This window comes from Schistocerca piceifrons, chromosome 7 (assembly GCF_021461385.2).
Source record: "Schistocerca piceifrons isolate TAMUIC-IGC-003096 chromosome 7, iqSchPice1.1, whole genome shotgun sequence".
NCBI lineage: Eukaryota > Metazoa > Arthropoda > Insecta > Orthoptera > Acrididae > Schistocerca > Schistocerca piceifrons.
In genome coordinates, this window is record NC_060144.1 from 190,017,609 (window position 1) to 190,036,796 (window position 19,188).

General features: G+C 41.1%; 1 protein-coding gene across 1 annotated transcript in view; it reads left to right on the plus strand.

The window, feature by feature from the left end:
- LOC124804693 (protein ILRUN) overlaps positions 1-18,391 on the plus strand; it is a 41,771-nt gene extending 23,380 nt beyond the window's left edge. Inside the window, exon 5 of the mRNA XM_047264945.1 lies at positions 17,190-18,391. Within this exon, the coding sequence (XP_047120901.1) occupies positions 17,190-17,237 (48 nt within the window). The 3' untranslated portion in view covers positions 17,238-18,391. The remainder of the gene's footprint in view (positions 1-17,189) is intronic.
- The last annotated feature ends 797 nt before the right edge of the window (positions 18,392-19,188 follow it).

Sequence of the window (19,188 nt, forward strand, 5' to 3'; positions counted from 1 at the left end):
TGAGGGGGGCTACTGTTGCATGGCATTTTTCGTTCTGCTTCTCCATGAAGGAACTCACCATCCTGTGTTGCCTCCACATTGGTCATACTGAATTAAGTTATCTTTTGTAATGATCGACACTCACTTTGTTGTTGTGGAACCTCACAGACAGTAGCAGCTCACATCCTGATGGAATGCCTGAAGTGTTACCTGTGTTTTGCCACAGCTAGTTTGTTGTTAAATTAAGAGTCTGAGCTGAAAGGGTACAGAAATCATAACATGATTACCTGAGATCCCACTTTGCTTTGCCATGCTTATTTACCTGGCATATTCCTGGACTCTTCTCCGTGAACTGAAATCTTGACGCTGAAAATGTAGATCCGAACAACCTCAAATACACAAAATAAGAGATGTAGGTTCTTTATGAAGTATATTACAGGAGGAAACACTTCATTTAATACCTCTCCATCGATAAACATTAACATCCATTACATTAATTGATCAACCTTTCCACTTCAAGGGATAGAGCCATAATGAATCTTCTGCTGTCCTTATGTCATCCTTTTAATGTCTTGTGCTTCAGCATTATCTGGAGCACTGCATGTCTCCGAGAGGGGTGCGCCTCCGTGGAGCAACAGCTGATCCAACAAATGACGAATGGCAGTAAACAGCTGTCAGGGCCACCTCATCTTGTAGAAATGCAGTATCCAGTGTTCCGATGTCATGCACTGATAAACGAATTCTCACACAGTATGCATAATTGCATTTATTACCCACTTAATGAAATTTTTACATGCAGATGGTGATCATCATTTGTCAATACGATACAGGTAGTAATTTATCACTTTTATAAAGCAAAACATTACATATCACGCCCCCCTTCTCCTGACCAGGGCTGTACCAACATGATCATGCACCCCTGGTAGAATGCCAAACTTTGCCCCCTCACCCACATCCCCAAGCCTATGTGGACAGGCTGCTGTGTGAACAAAGCACATTGTTGCTGCATAAACCGTGTCAGTGATAGTCATGTGTTTGATAGTAGTCACTTCCTTGAGATGCTACATGAACGAAATAGCACTATGATAACAATGTGCATTCAGTTACACTAATGTTCCATGGATCATTTGTATGATTAATCCTAACGTGGAATGAGTCATTTCACATTTGTGTTACACTTTTGCAAGCAAATATAGCAATGTGCTGACCTCCCCCCCCCCTCCCCCCCCCCCCCCAAAAAACACAGATGTAGTGATTTGTACCCACTGTGTTTTACTCGTTGTTGTTGTTGTTGTTGTTGTTGTGGTCTTCAGTCCTGAGACTGGTTTGATGCAGCTCTCCATGCTACTCTATCCTGTGCAAGCTTCTTCATCTCCCAGTACCTACTGCAGCCTACATCCTTCTGAATCTGCTTAGTGTATTCATCTCTTGGTCTCCCTCTACGATTTTTACCCTCCACGCTGCCCTCCAATACTAAATTGGTGATCTCTCGATGTCTGAGAACATGTCCTACCAACCAATCCCTTCATCTAGTCAAGTTGTGCCACAAACTTCTCTTCTCCCCAATTCTATTCAATACCTCCTCATTAGTTATGTGATCTACCCATCTAATCTTCAGCATTCTTCTGTAGCACCACATTTCTAAAGCTTCTATTCTCTTCTTGTCTAAACTATTTATTGTCCACGTTTCACTTCCATACATGGCCACACTCCATACAAATACTTTCAGAAACGACTTCCTGACATTTAAATCTATACTCGATGTTAACAAATTTTTCTTCTTCAGAAACGCTTTCCTTGCCATTGCCAGCCTACATTTTATATCCTCTCTACTTCGACCGTCATCAGTTATTTTGCTCCCCAAATAGCAAAACTCCTTTACTACTGTAAGTGTCTCATTTCCTAATCTAACTCCCTCAGCATCACCCGACTTAGTCCTCGTTTTGCTTTTGTTTATGTTCATCTTACACCCTCCTTTCAAGACAATGTCCATTCTGTTCAACTGCTCTTCCAAGTCTTTTGCTGTCTCTGACAGAACTACAATGTCGTCGGCGAACCTCAAAGTTTTTATTTCTTCTCCTTGGATTTTAATACCTACTCCGAACTTTTCTTATGTTTCCTTTATTGCTTGCTCAATATACAGGTTGAATAGCATCGGGGATAGGCTACAACCCTGTCTCACTCCCTTCCCAACCACTGCTTCCCTTTCATACCCCTCGACTCTTATAACTGCCATCCGCTTTCTGTATAAATTGCAAATAGCCTTTCACTCCCTGTATTTTACTCCTGCCACCTTCAGAATTTGAAAGAGAGTATTCCAGTCAACATTGTCAAAAGCTTTCTCCAAGTCTACAAATGCTAGAAACGTAGGTTTGCCTTTCCTTAATCTAGCTTCTAAGATAAGTCGTAGGGTCAGTATTGCCTCACGTGTTCCAACATTTCTACGGAACCAAACCGATCTTCTCCAAGGTCGGCTTCTACCAGTTTTTCCATTCGTCTGTAAAGAATTCACGTTAGTATTTTACAGCTGTGACTTACCAAACCGATAGTTTGGTAATTTTCACATCTGTCAACACTTGCTTTCTTTGGGATTGGAATTATTATATTCTTCTTGAAGTCAGAGGGTATTTTGCCTGTCTCCTACATCTTGTTCACCAGATGGTAGAGTTTTGTCAGGACTGGCTCTCCCAGGGCTGTCAGTAGATCTAACGAAATGTTGTCTACTCCAGGGGCCTTGTTTCGACTCTGGTCTTTCAGTGCTCCGTCAGACTCTTCACGCAGTATCCTATGTCCCATTTCAACTTCATCTACATCCTCTTCCATTTCCATAATATTGTCCTCAAGTACATCGCCGTTGTATAGACCCTCTGTATACTCCTTCCACCTTTCTGCTTTCCCTTCTTTGCTTAGAACTGGGTTTCAATCAAAGCTCTTGATATTCATGCAAGTGGTTCTCCTTTCTCCAAAGGTTTCTTTAATTTTCCTGTAGGCAGTATCTATCTTACCTCTCGTGAGATAAGCCTCTATATCCTTACATTTGTCCTCTAGCCATCCCTGCTTAGCCATTTTGCGCTTCCTGTCGATGCCATTTTTGAGACGTTTGTATTCCTTTTTGCCTGCTTCGTTTACTGCATTTTTATGTTTTCTCCTTTCATCAATTAAATTCAGTATTTCTTCTGTTACCCAAGGGTTTCTACTAGCCCTCGTATTTTTACCTACTTGATCCTCTGCTGCCTTCACTATTTCATCCCTCAAAGCTACCCATTCTTCTTCTACTGTATTTCTTTCCCCCATTCCTGTCAATTGTTCCCTTATGCTCTCCCTGAAACTCTCTACAACCTCTGGTTCTTTCAGTTTATCGACGTGCCATCTCCTTAAATTCCCACCTTTTTGCAGTTTCTTCAGTTTTAATCTACAGTTCATAACCAATAGATTGTGGTCAGTGTCCACATCTGCCCCTGGAAATGTCTTACAATTTAAAACCTGGCTCCTAAATCTCTGTCTTACCATTATGTAATCTATCTGATACCTTTTAGTATCTCCAGGGTTCTTCCATGTATACAACCTTCTTTCATGATTCTTGAACAAAGTGTTAGCTACGATTAAGTTATGCTCTGCACAAAATTCTACCAGGCGGCTTCCTCTTTCATTTCTTAGCCGCAATCCATATTCACCTACTGTGTTTCCTTCTCTCCCTTTTCCTACTCTCGAATTCCAGTCACCCATGACTATTAAATTTTCGTCTCCCTTCACTACTTAGTCAGCGCGAGAGCGTTACGGAGATGCTGAACAAGCTCCAGTGGCGGACACTTCAAGAAAGGCGTTACGCAATACGGAGAGATTTATTATCGAAATTACGAGAGAGCACATTCCGGGAAGAGATGGGCAACATATTACTACCGCCCACATATATCTCGCGTAATGATCACAACGAAAAGATCCGAGAAATTAGAGCAAATACGGAGACTTACAAGCAGTCGTTCTTCCCACGCACAATTCGTGAATGGAACAGGGAAGGCGGGATCAGATAGTGGTACAATAAGTACCCTCCGCCACACACCGTAAGGTGGCTCGCGGAGTATAGATGTAGATGTAGATGTAGATGTACCTGAATAATTTCTTTTATCTCATCATACATTTCATTAATTTTTTCGTCATCTGCAGAGCTAGTTGGCATACAAACTTGTACTACTGTAGTAGGCGTGGGCTTCATGTCTATCTTGGCCACAATAATGGGTTCACTCTGCTGTTTGTAGTAGCTTACCCATACTCCCTTTTTTTTTTTATTCATTATTAAACCTACTCCTGCATTACCCCTATTTGATTTTGTATTTATAACCATGTATTCACCTGACCAAAAGTCTTGTTCCTCTTGCCACCGAACTTCACTAATTCCCACTATATCTAACTTTAACCTATCCATTTCCCTTTTTACACTTTCTAACCTACCTGCCCGATTAAGGGCTCTGACATTCCACGCTCCGATCCGTAGTAGAACGCCAGTTTTCTTTCTCCTGATAACGACATCCACTTGAGTAGTCCCCACCCGGAGATCCGAATGGGGGACTGTTTTACCTCCAGAATATTTTACCCAAGAGGACGCCATCATCATTTAACCGTACCGTAGCTAAGCTGCATGCCCTCGGGAAAAATTACGGCTGTAGTTCCCCCTTGCTTTCAACCGTTCGCAGTACCAGCACAGCAAGGCCATTTTGGCTAATGTTACAAGGCCAGATCAGTCAATCATCCAGACTGTTGCCCCTGCAACTACTGAACAGGCTGCTGCCCCTCTTCAGGAACCACACGTTTGTCTGGCCTCTCAACAGATACCCCTCCGTTTTGGTTGCACCTACATTATGACTACCTGTATCGTTGAGGCACACAAGCCTCCCCACCAACGGCAAGGTCCATGGTTAATTACAAAAACCTAAATCCTTCTACAGAATAGGAGGAGTTGTATAGGAAAAACTTTTTCAGTTTGTTTTCAAATTTAACCTTGCTGACTGTCAGACAGTTTATAACATTGGGTAAGTGATCAAAAATTTTGATGGTAGCTTTGTGTGCACCTTTTTGTGCTAAAGACAGCATTAATGTAGAGTAATGAATGTTATTTTTTCCTTCTGGTATTGCAAAAGAGCATTGAAATGAAAATGAGACAGATTAAAAAAGTAAGTAAATGGTTTATTATTTCAAAAGTAATTGCCATAACTGTTATTACATTTATCCCATTGTGAGACAAGGTGGTTAATGCCTTCATGGAAAAATATTTGTGGTTGTCTGTGAAACTATGATTGTATCTAGGCTTGCACCGCTTCATTGGAAGCAAGTTGATGGCCACAAAAGCCTTTCTTCAGGGCTCCAACAATATGGAAATATCATAGGGAAAGACTGGAACAGTATGGAGGATGTGTAAGGACTTCCCAGCAAAACTTTTGCAGTATGATCAAAACAATCTCTGCTCACATATTTCAACTATGGTGCAGAAGTATCACTGAGAAGCCGTTACACATCCTCCATGCTATCCTGATATCTCCCCATGTTAATTACCATATTTTTGAAACCTTCAAGATTTGCTTTGGCTGGGTGCGATCATAGTTCCATAGGCAACAGAAAACATTTTTCGCTGATGGGATTGATGGTCTTATCTCACAGTGAGATAAGACCAATCATGACAATTACTTTTGAAATAACAAACAATGTACTTACCTTTTTCCCATCTATCTCGTTTTCATTTCACTGCCCCTTATGATTATGTACACCATTGTTCCTTCTGAACTGCAGTGGATGATTTACAACAAACTTCATGAGCGAATGAATGTACTGTGCAGCAGTGGTCAAAGTGCCTAATTCCTTAAACAGATGTCTAAAAGATGGTTGTGGGTGAGCACCACATAATATTCTTACAAGTGTCTGAGCAATGAAGACTATCTTTTTTAAATATATTAAAAACAAAGATTCCATGACTTACCAAACAGGAAAGCGCTGGTAGATAGACACAATGAAAAAACACACAAAATTTCAAGCTTTCGCAACCAATGGTTGCTTCGTCAGGAAAGAGGGAAGGAGAGGGAAAGACGAAAGGATGTGGGTTTTAAGGGAGAGGGATTGGAATGACTCCTTACCCTCTCCCGTAAAACCCACATCCTTTCGTCTTTCCCTCTCCTTCCCTCTTTCCTGACGAAGCAACCATTGGTTGCGAAAGCTTGACATTTTGTGTGTGTGTTTGTGTGTTTTTTTTTATTGTGTCTATCTACCAGCGCTTTCCCATTTGGTAAGTCGTGGAATCTTTGTTTTTAATATATTTTTCCCATGTGGAATGTTTCTTTCTATTTTATTTCTATCTTTTTTAAAGATTTAGTTAGTACAGAAAAAAACTTAGAAATGTCCAGAATGTAATAATATGTAGAAATTAATTTCCAGTGTGAATGTAAAATGACTCTTTCCACATAAGTATGTTCTTTCCATGGAACATGAAACTAACCAACCATGACATTGAATGAATATATCAATTTACTGATTTCTTTGTTCTCAAGATATGCAATGATTAGTGCAAATGTGGCAAAAATCAGTTGTTTTAGGAATTACAAATGTGTTTATTTCCAGCTTAAATTCTCATAAAAATGGAAATCTGAAAAGTTTTTTCTACTGTAGTTATTATTCCTCACTGCATGTTGCACTTACCCTTTGTGTGGTACCTCTTAATGTGCAGAACTGAACATGTTGTGTCTTTTTGAAATTGAGAGCAAGACCATTCACATAAAACCACTCAATAATGCTTTTAAGAACATTTAACATTCCTTCTATTGCTGTTTGTATGTTTGGATTGATCATGATAATAGTGTCATCCACAAAAAGAACTAATTCTGCTTGTTGCGTATTAGCCATGTGGAACCCTGTAAATGATTTCTACCCAGTCAGAAGAATAGCTTGTGCTTTAGATTGGTAAAGCCTGAGGTAAAATCTTCTTGAAGGCAGAAGATTGGTACATAAGGGTTAGTATATCTCCCAGTGAATAAGTCATGTTTATATCTAGGTTCCCCCCCTCTCCAGTTTCTTTGCCCCCTCTGTGCACGTGCCCTTGACAGGGGCCCATCTCACCATCCCCTAGGTTTGACCCTGCTTCTGACTCTCCAGCCTAAGCATTATCTTGTGGATTCCATCTAATATTGGTGAATGATGTATGGACAGTTGAACGGGTTCTTGTTTTTGTTGAGAATGTGGTTTTTGTTCTCAGAAGTAACGTGTTAAACTAATTTCAGGGCAAAGGCAGGGTGATAGGGGTTTAGGCCTCTCCTAGTGCATGGTGGGTTTGGGGGGACCCTTGACCCTGCCTCCTCTTCCAGCTGCTCTGACTTAGTTATTTTTATATGTGGGTAGCCTATTTTCTTCTGCAAACTATTTTACATTTTAGGAGTTTCGCTTCAATTATAGAAAGACCTTCAGTATTTCTTATCCTTGATACTAGCTGATGATCAAAGAGCTTAATCAGGTTGGGCCTTCCTCAGCTCTCTGACCTGCATACTGAACTGTTTTAATTGTTTCTCAGTGCCTCAATTTTACCAGCCCTACATAGTTTCACAATTCGGTCGCACTTCTTGACAGACATCACTAACTCCAACTGCTCTCCCCCCCCCCCCCCCAACCCCCCCAACCCCCACCCGGGGGGCTCACCACTCATTGGTGGGATGGTGCTTCGCTATCAAGGGGTCCCAGCTTTTGCAGCATTTTTTTCCCTTCTGTGCTGCATGTCTATCCTCTTGCTATTCTTTTTCCCCCTCACTTGGGGAACATGTCCAGGACATTGGAAATGTTCTGCATTGTCTGTCGCTGACGTAAGAACAGTCTCACCTTTGTTTTTCACTCCTTTTTCCTTTCTTTGTTTCTCTTCCCCTCTTGTTCCTCCGCTTCGGTGTTTGAGGTTCCTCTTTTTCTTCTTCCTCCCTGTGTGCTCCTGAAGGCCAGCCCACACATCTCTGTCAGGTGATCAGGAGGTGTGATCTGAGGTGTGAACAATTACCTAAGAGGGGTGTGCCCCCTTGTGAAGGGGGCTCCCAGTTGGAAGGAGTAAGGATTTTCTTGCAATGACTCAATCATTTTCCCAATCTACGACTACGAAACGTAAACGTAATGAGTCTAATTATTCAAAGACCCTTCCCACTGCACCACAGTTCCTCGTGGTCTCACGTACTGTAGATGGTCAGTCCTTCGCCACGGTAAATCCATTTATTATTCAAAAAGGTATAGATGCAATGCCGGCCCTGTGAAATCATGTGCTCGTTTATGGGATGGCACTTTGCTTTTGGAGACTACTTCTGATTCTCAAGCACAACAATGCTTTTGGAGACTACTTCTGATTCTCAAGCACAACAACTGCCTGCTGCCTTGCTTCTCCATGGCTACCCTGTTCGTGTCGAGGCCCATAGACCTTTGAATTCATTCCGTGGTGTAATTTACACCTGGCTGCTCGACAGTCTAACTGAGGCCGAAATCCAGTCTTACCTCTCTGATCAGGTTATCATTGCCATCCATCGTGTAATGAAAAAGGTGCCCACCCGCTCTTTTTTTTGTCACCTTTGATGGAGTGGTGCTTCTGTCCAATATCAAAGCAGGCTATGAAGTTATCACAGTTCGGCCGTATATTCTGAACCCTATACTCTACTACCAGTGTCATTGTTTCAACCACACTAGAACATCTTGTCGATAACCCAGCCAAATGTGTCACCTGTGATGAGGATGCGCACGAGGGCAATTGTCCACCTCCTCCTTCTTGCTGTATCAACTGCAATGGCTGCCATGCCACCGTATCTGGATGAGCAGGCTGTCCTAGAGATCTGGGTAAAGGAGAAAGTGCCTTAACCCAGTAGCTCGTAAGTTACTGGTTAGTTGCAAACCCTGCATTCTCCCGTCTGGCACCTATAGTTCTGTTCTTGTTACCCTTGCTCCATGAAGGACATGGCCATGCAGACGTGTGACCTCCAATTCAGCTCTGGGGTTGTGAAATCTCCCTGTGTCAAGGTAGCATCACCATCGCACAAGCCGTCAAACTCTCGCTTCAAGGGGCGAGGCCACCAGTTACACAACTGGTAGGCTGGAAAGGACAGAAGGAGTACTCCCCTGAAGACTTCCTCTGTTCCTCCAGCCAAACACCACCAGAGTCTTCATCTGACCAGAAAGGCTTGAAGAAATACACCAAAGGCAAACGGTCTTCTCCTTCACCAACTCGAAGATCCTCTTAGATGGTGTCACCACGTGATACCTTAGCCTGGATGACCTCCGTGTCGCCGGTATGCACCACCAACCATTTTTCAGTGTTGGATTCCACAGACAGACTGCACAAGCAAGCCGATGCTTCTGTGCCCTGTAGTAGCGACTCCTCACCGGCTGTCACTTGGCAGCTCCCGAGGTGACACCCCTACATCTCTTCCTCACCATGACTCTCCTCCAATGGAACGTTCACGGTCTTCAGTCCCACAAAGAGGATTTACGTCTGCTTTTAGCATTGCAGTATCCCCTTGTACTATGCCTTCCGGAAATGAAATTGTGCCTTCACGACTGCTTTGAGCTTTCACATTTCCTACCAATTTGTTTTGACCTTCCCCCTGAGGTCGGCATTCCATCTCATGGGGGCGTCATGCTACTCATACAAAATGTCAACCCATCTCCCTGACTGCCCATCTTCAAGCTGTTGAAGTTTGCCTTTTCCTTCCCCACCTGACTTTTTCCCTCTGTAACATTTATGTCTCTCCGTTATTCGATGTCTCCAGGGCAGACTTCCTTCAGCTTCTTGGGCAGCTACCTCCCACATTTTTGCTACTCGGTGACTTTAATGTGCATCATCCCCTTTGGGGTTCTCCCAGGACCTGTCAGAGAGGTGCCCTTTTAGCTGACCTTCTTAAACAACTTTACCTCTTCTACCTTAACACTGGAGCATCCACTTTCCTTTCCGACTCCTCGCACACATATTCCCATTTGGACCTATCCTTCTGCACTGCCCAGCTTGCCCATTGTCTTGAGTGGTCCGTTCTTTTTGACACCTACTCGAGCAACCATTTCTCATGTGCTGACTCTTACCCCATCTGCCTGCACGCCAAAATAGCAGCTTACTAGGGCTGACTGGCAGCTTTACTCCTCACTGGCGACCTTTGAAGAACAAGATTTCCCTAGTTGTGATGGTCAGGTGCAATATCTCACAAACGTTATCTTTACTACTGCAGAACGTTCCATTCCTCGCACTTCCTCTTTACTGCGTCATGTCCCAGTCCCTTGGTGAACTGAGGCATGCTGTGATGCAATTTGCGCACAGAGATGTGCTCTCCACGTTTTTAACTGTCATCCTATGATAGCGAACTACATTCATTATAAACAGATGTGTGCAAAGTGTCATCACGTTCTTCTACACTGCAAAAAACCTAGTTGGGTTTCATTCGCTAGTTCTTTTAACAGTTCCACACCTTCATGTGTCGTGTGGGCCAACCTCCAATGGCTCTCTGGGACCAAGAACCATTCCCCAATTTCCGGCCTGACTTTAGCAGACGATGTCCTCGTGGACTCAACTGCTATCTCCAACACAATGGGCCGCCATTTTGCAGAAGTTTTGAGCTCTTCCCACTATCACCCTGCTTTCCTCCATCAGAAACAAGCGGAGGAGGCTTGGGCGATACCTCTCTCCTCTCTGAATCGTGAGTGCTACAATGCTGCCTTTACTATGAGTGAGCTAGATTTTGCTCTAAGTTATCTCAATCCTCCGCCCCAGGGCCAGATGCCATCCACATTCAGATGTTGCAGCACCTTTCTCTTGCGGGCAAGCACTTTCTGCTTAACACATACAACCTCATCTGGCAGAGGGCACATTTCCCGGATGCTGGCGTGAAGCCACCGTCATACCCATACCTAAGCCTGGTAAGGACAAAAACCTACCTTGTAGTTACCACCCCATCTCTCTTACCAACTGCATTTGCAAGGTGATGGAACATATGATTCCTGCCCAGCTGTTATGGTGGCTCCAGTCTCACAGTTTACTGACAAATGCACAGTGTGGATTTAGAACCTGGCGTTCTGCAGTTGACAATCTCGTTACTTTGTCCATCCATGTCGTGAATGGTTTTCTGTGGAAATCTCAGACTGTGGCCATGTTTTTCAATTTGGAGAAGGCCTACGACACCTGCTGGAGAACTGGTATCGTCTGTACTCTTTACAAGTGGGGCTTCCGTGGCCGCCTTCCCTGTTTCCTTTAGGCATTTTTAACAGACCGAATTTTCAAGGTGTGTGTGGGTTCTGCCTTGTCAGACACCTTTATCCAGGAAAACGGTGTGCCTCATGGTTCCGTCCTGAGCTTCCTCCTCTTTGCCAATCGCCATTAACCTTATAATGGCCTGTCTCCTACCAGGCATCTCCGGCTCCCTTTCTGTTGACAATTTTGCCATCTATTGCAGTTCTCCAGGGACCTGTCTCACTGAGCGGTGTCTTCAGTGATGTCTCAATCATTTTTACCCCTGGAGCATAGATGATGGCTTTCACTTTTCCACTGACAAAAACGTCCCTATGAATTTCTGGCGACACAATTGGTTTCTCCAAACATCTTTAAATCTTGGGCCTGTTGCCCTTCCGTTCATTGAAACTATGAAATTCCTGGGGCTTGTGCTCGATAGGAAACTCTCTTGGTCCTCCTATGTGTCTTATCTGGCAGCCCGCTGTACGCAGTTCCTCAACATCCTGTGTGTCCCCAATGGTACTTCCTGGGGTGCTGATCGAACCATCCTCCTCCGTTTGTTACCGGTCCCTTGTCCATTCGAAACTCGACTATGGGTGCTTTGTTTATGCGTCTGCATGTCCATCCATCTTATGCCGTCTCAACACTATCCACTATTGTGGCATCCGTTTGGCCACGGGTGCCTTTTGCACTAGCCCAGTTGAGAGTCTGTAGGCTGAAGCTGCTGAACTACCACTGTTCTACGGCCGTGACTTTCTTCTCAGCCGGTATGCATTCTGTTTGTCTGCCATGCGTGGCCACCCATCCTATGCCTTCTCCTTTGATCCCCAGTGTGGGACGTGTCCCTCTTCTCTTCTACATCCTGGAGTCCGCTTTCGGCACTTGCTACGGCGGCTTAACTTCACACTACCTGCACCTTTCACAGTGGCTGTGAACCCTTCACCACCTTGGCTTCGTGAAGTGGCCCATGTTAACCTTGGCCTTCATTCATTTCCTAAGGACACTACTCCAGCATCGATCTATGCCTTCAGGTTCACGACCTTCACATGGAACTTCGCGATAGTACCTTTTTGTACACTGGTGGCTCTCGGACTGACTGAGGTTGAGTGTGTCTTCATCATTGGCACTCGTGTCTTTCAATATCGGCTTCTGGCACACTGCCCAGTAGCTACAGCCACTCTTCGCCCTGTATCAGGCCATGGAGTACATCCGGTGACACAGCCTTCTAGATTGTGTCTTCTGCTCAGACTCACTCAGCACCCTTCAAAGTCTATGTGCGCTGTACACTGCCAATCCCTTAGTGCAGCAGGTCCAGAAAAACTGTCACTTGCTCACTCTTGGTGGAGCCAGTGTGATGTTTCTGTGTATTCATGGTCATGTCAGTCTGCCAGGAAACGAGGCTGCTAATGCTGCTGCGCAGGCTGCAGTCCTCATACCTCAGCGTGCAAGTTCCTATATTCCCTCCTATGATTCTGTGTTGCCGTCTGCCGGGAGATGGTGTCCCTTTGGCATCGCCAATGGTCCTCGCTTCACAGAAGTAAGCTCCGTCGTATTAAGCCTCTACCAGTGGTTTGGACAGCCTCGTCTCGGCTGTCCCACCAGGAGGAGGTCATTTTAAGTAGGCTGCGTGTTGGGCTCTGCCATTTTAGCCATTGTCATTTGATACGTGGCACTACTCCACAACTCTGTACACAATGTGCCCAAGTTTTAACTGTCCACCACTTCCTGATTGACTGCCCATTTTATTACTGTTTATGCTCCCACTTGGGTTCACCGTCTGAGTTATCGGCCGTTTCAGCAGGCTGTCAACCGCATTTTACTTTTTTCTGCCAAAGCAATATGGCGAAGGCAATTTAATTTTTAGTTTTGGACCTCCATTTCTGTATGGTGTCTTTTTTTAGCCCTTTTTGCACATGCTTGTTGTTAGCTGTCTTCTATTATGTCCATTGGGACTGACATATAGCCGTTTTTTAACTCCTTTCTGTCTTCGTGTTCTATAGTTTTGACTTGGGCACGTATGACCACAGTTCTTTTTTGTACCTTGAAGCAAAACAGAACCAAACCAATCCAAATGCTCTCTCTCTTCATTGAGGGTCTGATGGGCTGTTTAGTCCCTTAACCTCTCAACCAACCAACTTTCAGTACTGGAATGTAAGATACCAACACAGTTGAAAAGCTGTTGGAATCCATAAGAGTTCAAATCTTCATCACTGGTGTTCTTAGTACCATCAAACAGTTTACTTGTTCCGATGTTGTAAAATATACATGACAATAAAATATTAAAATCACTAGAAAACAGCTGTCACTGTACTGAACACCTGGGGTATATTGACACCAGAGAAATGCTGATGATGGAGCAGCCAAGATGACATATAGGGAATGTGTGATATTATGTATCACTATTCTTCTATGTAATATTTTGTTGAAGGGAGAGGCTGTGTGTCATTTAAAGGGAAATGGCTAGAATAGGATACATAAGCTTTGATTTTTGAAGCAAGTTACTACAGCAGCGTGAAACACTAATCTGTAATTGCACAGTGTTCCAGATTCAGGGAGCTACAAAAATGAAATTGTTTTGTGACATTTACTTCGTGTGCTTCTGTGGTTGAACTGTACAGCATATGGTTCCTCATTGCTGTGCTAGTTTAGTATTTCTTGTTAATTTAAATTTTTCAGCCATATGTTTCATTTCATTGTAAGCTTCTTAGCTGCTTCTTCCCCCTCTTTTCAGTTATTGCATAGCTGTTGTAACGGCAAAGATAAAAATCAGTGGCTGCAGAACAAAAGAAGTTAAATTTGCATTTTGTGGTACCTATTAGAATTTACATCAAATTGCCAAAACTGCTGTACTCCAGTTGATCTATAGAGCATCACATATGATATGATTGGAGCAAGGCACAGGTTGGCAGATTATAGATGGAAAGAAAATGGAGACCAATGTAGATTACATCAGTTCATGACAGAAAAACATTTATGCGCAGATATGGGCATTGTTCAAACAAATTTTTTTCTAGTTAATTATGCAGATAAATAACTTCTTCAAATGAATTTATTTGCAAATGAATCATTCATGGACAATGAGATTATTCCTCTTTGTGAATACAAATATTTATTTATTATTCATAACTTAAAAAATGAACAGCATAAAATGCTACCGAATTTCTTTCTTTACTTTTTCTACATATTTGTGGTTAGTGTTGGTTCCCTCGCTTCAGTGCAGTTTCTGCTTGACACATAAATTACTGGTGGTTTTTACAGGAGGGAGAGTGGCTTCAGTTCCATATCACTAAGATAAAGGTCTAGGTTTTGATCCCTAATTGGTCGTGCAATTTTTTCCGTTGCTTGTCACTTCACCGCTAACAATGACAAAAAAGCCAAGTGAAGCTGCACATTGTTTTGGAGTGTGTGTAGAACCATAGGTCAACCATAACTTGCGGGATAAGTTGTTTCAAAGATGGAAGAAGCATAAACACAGCCAGTAGCACAATGCATAGTAAATAATTGAAGTGTTCAAAGCAACTTTCCGGTTGAGTGCAGCTTTACTTGCTTTACAGCATAGTAAATGCAATACAGAAATGCTTCATAGGCCGATGGCCTTAGCAGCTACACTACCGACATGGTGCAATTCCAGTCATTTTGCACTTTCCAGAACTTTACTGTTCCCACTGCTAACATGTGGACGTTACTGTACGTAATTAGCCAAGATGAGAATGCAGCCAACAGAAATTTCTAATCTGGAATACCTTCTCCATTGTACCAAGATTGCTAACACTATCAGATAAGAGGGTCTAGTTGACATAATTACACAGTTGATAATGTCTGTTGTTTTAGAAAATGAGTGAACAAAGTAATAACTCGGTGGTTGCTAAGGACTGACATCAACTGACTTTAAATCTAGTGCCTCCTAAAATATTTGTGGAGTGCTGCTGGATGTACAAAGTCATCCGAAGATGTTTTAGGACTACCTCTGAGTAAGCTTTCCATAATTTTTTAATCTGCCATATGTCTTTGCAGTTACATAGTGCTTTGAGATTTAAAAATTTTGAAATAGAGCCTAGGTTTTTTGATATAAGTATTCATAATATCGCAGCAGCTGGCAGCTTTTGTTATTGAGGAACTAATCAAGAGAAGATTGGAAGCCTTTTTTTTCTCCTTTCTATACCAACTGCAACAATTGCAGAAATGGTTTACCTATGACTCAAAATTTACTAGTCCACTTGTATTGCTGTCTATGACCAAGGCATGCTTGCAACGAACTACAGACATATAACAATCAAAGAAATGTCAAAGAAATCAGGTATGAATATCAAGTGATGTTATAACACAAAAAGAAAATTTGTTTTTAAGTTTGGAACACGATTTGGGAGGTGAAGCTAATGTGGAATCAAAACAGTTATTTACTAAAAGCTAGAATGGAATTGGTGATTTCTCAATGTTTCATGAAGAAAATCATGATCTGAAAGTCTTAATTATCATCCTGAAATAAAGATGATTTAAGAAGAAATTACACCGCTATACTTTTTGTCACAATGACAAATCCTCGAAAATCAAATAAACTTTCTGATGAGTTTTTCTGAAAACTAATTTTAAAGCAACAAAAAGTTTATTTGTTTAACAAATGACCAAAAATTAGAGCAAAAAATGTGTTTGGATTTCAGGTTTATCTATTATTCGAAACACTTTTGATTCACACTTTTTATTCATTGATGATGAATAAATGTTTTTATTCATGTTAGTGTACTGTTCTTACTCATGACTAATAAATAATAATTTTTCAAACAGTGGAAGCTAGAGGTTGGAATATCAACAATATTACATTGCTATTCACTGTAAAGATGATCCATTGAGTTGCAGACAGGCACAATGAAAAGATTATTCACATTAATAGCTTTCGGTATATTGATAATTTTTACTTATGGACTGTCTCTCAGCAGCTGAATAAAGCACAATTTTAGTGCCATACTCATTTCACCTTTATTTTCTGCAAGGCATCATAAGTGGCAGGTTGTGTGGACAATTTCCTACATATTACGCTCCTGTTGCATTTTTGGTGGTGGTGTTCTTATAAATGCCAGTTTGCAGTTTTTTTTTCACACATTTCACACCACTATGAACTGAACACTTGTTTCGATGCAATGTTTTGGTTTCTGTTGCTGACTGACAGCTAAGCTTAGTGGAAAGAAAAGTCGTTATTGTGGTATGCTGTCCCCCCTCACCATTTATTTCTATTTATTTATCAGGAGCTTCTTGACACCATCTTCCTCCTCACTCAGGAATTATCAGGGAATTTATTTTTTCTCTGTTTGAGTAGCCACTCTGAAAGCATAGATGTTCATGCTGCTGTGTCCAGGGAAGCCACAGTGATGATTGCTTCGCTGGCAGTTCATGGTTCTCTAGACATCATTCCCCGGTCTTGATGCTCTAGAGTCCATTTCCTGACTCATAGTTTAAGGGACATTTAATGGCAAGCTCTCAATTGTGATCTCCTTGCTACATCCACTGCACATTGGGGACATACACTTACATGTAAGCTGGAAATGCGTGACATGCTACATCCTGTGCAAATAATATACCACTTTCTTGTGCATATTGCAGTCCACAACATACCTTTTGTATTTATTCATTATTATCGACATGACATGAGGAAACACTGATACCTGCAGTGTGCATTCCACTGTAGTAATAGTATTGATTACATACATTTTTGTTAGGAGTTTTCTCATTGGAAGGTTCAGTTCACGCGCACGCGTGTGTGGGTGGGGGTTCAGAGAATTAGCTTTTCATAGCTTGGCGTCAAACTAAAAAGTTTATAATCTGGATATAATTTAATTTTCCTGGATTTAACTAGAAATGTCATGTTTTTTTCATAACTAAGTAGCTCTATAAACTAATTTTAACTGTCTGAAAAGAAAGTATATCATAGCCATTGTCTTGTATTTTTGTTTCTTTGTTAAAGTGAAAGTGAGGTTTTGAAATACATTGTCTTGTTCATGTGTTCTAGGATTCTGTTCAGCAGACCCAAGATGGAGATACTAACATGATGTGTTAACACTGTTGAGAGAAACTTGTAAAAAGACTGTTCATTGTAATTTGGACTTTGGTGTACATAAGAATAGTGAGTGAAGTTGGTACTTCTGTGATTTAGTGTGCTGTATAAGGACCAATTGTACTTTTACTCCCTTATTATAGGTGCAGGATATGTGGTACTTATTTCAGTTCACCCTGTTTCACTCCTCCTCTTAGTGATTTAACAGTCTTTCTGATACTTGTTTGTACAGGTGCTGAGCATTTTCTAGAAATTTTTTGATCAGAATTTGAAAATTGTCTACATAAAAACAATTTTTCTTAATTTTTTGTGTTTTAAAGTGCAGATCAGTTGAGATATTTTGCATTACTCTTACGTAGTTATTGGAGCTTCTGACACAACCTATGTCATCTTTGTGAGACTTTTTTTACTCTTAATTTGCTTCATAGTTTCCCTATTTTCTATTTATATTTTTCTTGTGACTCATAAAGACTGTGAAATACTACCAATGCAGTCTACACATCATCTTTAAAGCACACTACTCATCTTTGGACTGTTCCTGCAGTCTTCATTCAGATTTTAAATTATGCATTTCATTTCAGTGTCAGTATTGATATGAAAGATATTTGTAAATGCCATTTACTTCACATTTTAAAGAGAACAAGTACTTGACTTTTGGCTTCCAATTTCTGCTTTGTATTTGTCTGCAGAATATTTCTCAACTTCGTTCAGCTCTGCACCGACTGATCAAATTGAGCATTTACTAAGAGTAGCATTGTCTTGCACATGGAGTAGATGTTTGCTTAATTTCATAAATGAACTGCAGTGACAATTTTCTCTGATAAGAGAAAAGGCTGAATCAGATACCTTACCTTTGGATACTTAAAGGCCTGCCTGTCTTGTATTTTGTAGGTTGCATGACAAAGTCAAAGTTGAAACTTATTGTAGGGGTATGAGTAGATTTTTAACACGTTCTTGGACTAGCCTGTAATATGTGATTAGTGTTGAGTTTTTATTGCTATGATCTGATGTTTAAACCTCTCCCAGTTGTAAAAATCCTGAAAGAAAGTTATTGTTACACAAGAAAAGAAAAACTCAGAACTTTAGCATTAAAAAGTTAATTTTGGATGAGGATGAGATTTATGCTGTAACAGAGGAAATAAAGAAACTTGATGCTGGATGAAACAGAGGTAGCATATGTTTCAAACTGTTTGATTACATCTTTGACTCTTCATGTCCTCTTCTTGGAGTAATGATACATAATGTCTTAGAAGGTTTAAAATTTTTAATTTTTGCCATTATTGGTCTTTCAAATTCATCAGTGAGCACCTAACATTTTTCTGAATTGATTAATCCATTGGACAGCATTTAAATGAAATAATAGTTAATAAATTGTAGGTGCTGTATTCTGTTTGATGTAGTCTCTGTCAAATCTGCAAGCTGTGTTATGAATTGTAACTGCTATTTGGACCTGTATACATGTTAATTGTAGAATGAGTGTCACAGTAGAAAAAGTCAGATTTTTTGGCTGTTTGCAATGGCACACAAAACAGCAAGTCCTGGTCTTTTGCCACAAAAACAATACTAGTAAAGATTTTATGATTTTGTTAAGTTGTGAGTGAAATGGATGCTATATCTTCAGGTGAGAAAATGTAAAATTTAAGATGTAAGTATGAGTGATTTTTGATAAACTACATTTCTTCCTTTCTTATTTGATAATTAGTACAAATTGAAATATTTTGGGAAAAAAAACATAAGCTTTCCAATATCAGTTAGTGAGTAGCTGTCCTGAAACATAAATGACTCCTTGCAGTAAATATTTAAAGTATTTTACAGTAGTATGGTGTTCAATACTGTTCTTAATAAGAAAAACGATCTACATTTACATATACTAAACATGATTATATTGTATAAGTGTTGTGTAAGACTATAGTCAACATTCAATATATCTTATATTTTCTGCTGTTAATCTACT